Genomic DNA, 3056 nt, shown 5'->3' on the forward strand with positions numbered 1-3056 from the left:
AACCAAGTGAAACTAATTTGCTAGTTGCAGCAAAAATGTTTGCTAAATACTGATAATTTTCATCCGGTGTGTTGGTTTTCCATATTCATCTCTCCATCTGTTTCATCTTTATTTCCTGCACTGTTCCATTTCTTTAAGCTGTAGTGTATTTAAAGGAATTATTTGTTTACATTTCTCTATGTTTTTTTGCACTTACAAAATATGTTAGTGAAATTAATAAAATATAATTTTTTTATCTCAAACTGTATTTTTATCATGTCTTGTTTGGTCATCATCACTGTTATTTACGTCATGAGTCTATCAGATCAAATCAATCAGCTAAATTCATCATTCCTTATTGAATGATCCACAGAACTACAAAAGTATCAGCAAATAACTACAAACCGTACACGTATGACGTCACTTTTGAAAGACGGACCCCAAACATGAGGGATATTACTCTTATTTAATTTACGCTCCCTTTAGATCGTGGTGGTTTGTTAAGAAGTTGTCCAGATTTAGTATAAAGCTGATATTAAGGAGGTATAAGCAGCAGAAGCCTGCGTTAAGCTGTTTTTCGTGGTCGTGATAAATTGCATCAGCCGCTCCGTAAGGACCCCATCTCTAACTTTGAAGAGTTTCTTCATTTAAAACAGCGGAATTCTGTATATTAATTTATTTTGTTTACATTGTGATAATTCCTTGTTATTTATCGAGAGTAAACGTTTAAATAAATTTAAAAGACTACATATATCTGTTATTTTTCATGTGTTCAGGCGGAACCGCCTCTTCCGTTCCCTTTTCATCCAAGATGGCGGGTGATGAGTCTGGAACAACGCTCGGTCAGCCTCACTTGGCCAGACAGGACCTCAGCACTTTGGTGAGTATCTTCTTAGTAACATTTACAGATTGTTGGGTGTGTGAGTCTAGCTTTGAGGGGCTTATTTGGTTGATAAAAGACCAAGAAAGGTGAAAACAGACGGTGGTCGAGGCGCCGCAGCTTCTAACCGGCACATGACGGCAGGCCCTGCTGGGAGGAGATCCTTTAAATCACCGTGTATCTCCCAAACATCCGATTCTTGTTAGTTGTGTCTATGTTATTATTATTTTATTGCTTCTGTTGTTTGTTAGCTTCAGACCAGGGGTCTCCTCAGCCATTAATCCTTCTCCTTGGTGTCCTAGTCAAAATCTGCTCTAGAAATGTGGAAAATAGCCTCAGATTTCACAATGCAGCTTTAGATATATGCTAGCTAGAAAAACACAGTGCAAAGAAGACAATGGTCTTTTGATCCATTAAAGTAGCTTTGTGATGGTTACTGTTATTGGAGATGGGCTGTTATTTAAAGATACAGGGTTCTATTGAATAAACCTCCAGTCTAGTCTGTTAGTATAAAATAAAAAGTCCTAAAAGAAGCTACTGTAATGATATTTATATTTATTCTAACATGGAGGCCCAGCTCTGCTTGTATTAAGCCCTCTTTAAGCCATTTTCACCTCACCACAGTCCTTCAGTCTGGCCTATACCAGATGCAGGGGATGACATGTGACAGGAGAGCAGATTATTTGAGCTGAAGATGAGGAGAAAATCAAAGTTAGGACTTGCGGACAAGTGGTTTGTTTGCCTCAGGTTATGCGATTGCAGTGCGGTAATCAAGGGTTAGACATTAGGAATGCTGCTGTACTCCATGTTAATCCCTTGGCTGCGCCCCTTTGTGTCTGACCTGTGCTCTCCCTGCAGGACGTGTCCACCCTCACGCCTTTGTCTCCAGAGATCATCAGCAGACAGGCCACCATTAACATCGGTACTGAAATCAGGCCCCGTGTGCCTCAGTGTTTGTGGGAAACATTGTTTTCTAAACTGCTTTTTTTTTCCTGTCTGCCAGGCACCATCGGTCATGTGGCCCACGGAAAGTCCACAGTAGTGAAGGCCATCTCTGGCGTTCACACCGTCAGGTTCAAGAACGAGCTGGAGAGAAACATCACCATTAAGCTCGGCTATGCTAACGCTAAGGTGCGTGAAGCCGGTTTTATGTAACTTCTTATTAGACGTGACACCCGTCCTCATCTGTGTAGCTTCCAGAACCAGTTAGTGGCCCAGGTGGTTACTGTTGTCTCTCTGTCCCCTCTGGCTCCAGGTCTACAAGCTGGACGACCCCAGCTGTCCCAGGCCCGAGTGCTACAGGTCGTGTGGCAGCAGCACCCCGGATGAGTTTCCCACAGACATCCCTGGAACCAAAGGCTCCTTCAAACTGGTCAGGTGAGGAATCGCTCCTGCTCCCCCTGCTGCTGCTGGTTTTAAAAGCTAAGGCTGCTCTAGAAAACATGTTCAAAGCTCTACTCCAACTAAAAAGGACATAATCAAGCTGTTTACTACTATCTAACGTGTCTCCGTCTTATCATTTTGGGGCCTTTTTATATATTTTTACTTGATTTTAGTTTTTTCATAATTTTTTCGGGGACTGATTAAAGCTATCTAATCGTATCCTAATTCTTACCTCAGAATTGGAGGCGTATATTAAGCAACTGTCATAGGCTCCTGTCTAAGTGTGCTTAGTAACTTCTTTGGGTCATAGGTCATCCACTCGCACCTGTCAGTTCTTGTTCCTGTTCCGTACCGTTGGATAATGCTAACATTTTGTTAGCGTTAGACAGGGTTGTCAAGTATCAAAGTACAAATACTCTAATGTCTAAACTTTACTGGAGTAACTATTTTTTAAGAAAATAATTAACTTCTACTCCCTAAATTTTTTTTTTTTTTTTAGCCATTATCTCTACTTTTTACTCCTACATTTTAGAAATAGACTTGTTAGGTTTGTTTCTTTTCAGCTCATTTTTGTTATGGACTTTTGCTATTAAAAAAATAGAAAACATCAAAACATAATTTCTTTGTGGTTGGACTCGGTGCTGCCCCAACTTGTTGTTTACCACCTACCAAAATAAGTAGTTTTTCAAGATGGTGTAGAGTTAAATGTGACACTTACCATCAGTTATAAAGCTAAGAAAATTAAGTATAAGGAAGTTATCATCCAGAATTGCAGAAAACTCTTCCTTCAATAGAGTAGTGCAGTAACCAGTAT

The 3056-nt window shown here is 40.2% G+C and overlaps 1 protein-coding gene across 1 annotated transcript in view; it reads left to right on the forward strand.

Annotated features, from left to right (window-relative positions):
- Positions 1 to 755: 755 nt before the first annotated feature.
- eif2s3 (eukaryotic translation initiation factor 2 subunit gamma) overlaps positions 756 to 3056 on the forward strand; it is a 9053-nt gene continuing 6752 nt past the window's right edge. The window contains exons 1-4 of the mRNA XM_015370074.1: positions 756 to 859; positions 1718 to 1781; positions 1863 to 1990; positions 2115 to 2236. Coding sequence (XP_015225560.1) covers positions 791 to 859; positions 1718 to 1781; positions 1863 to 1990; positions 2115 to 2236 — 383 coding nt within the window. The 5' untranslated portion in view covers positions 756 to 790. The remainder of the gene's footprint in view (positions 860 to 1717; positions 1782 to 1862; positions 1991 to 2114; positions 2237 to 3056) is intronic.

Source organism: Cyprinodon variegatus, unplaced genomic scaffold (genome assembly GCF_000732505.1).
Source record: "Cyprinodon variegatus isolate N-32 unplaced genomic scaffold, C_variegatus-1.0 Scaffold41, whole genome shotgun sequence".
Lineage (NCBI taxonomy): Eukaryota > Metazoa > Chordata > Actinopteri > Cyprinodontiformes > Cyprinodontidae > Cyprinodon > Cyprinodon variegatus.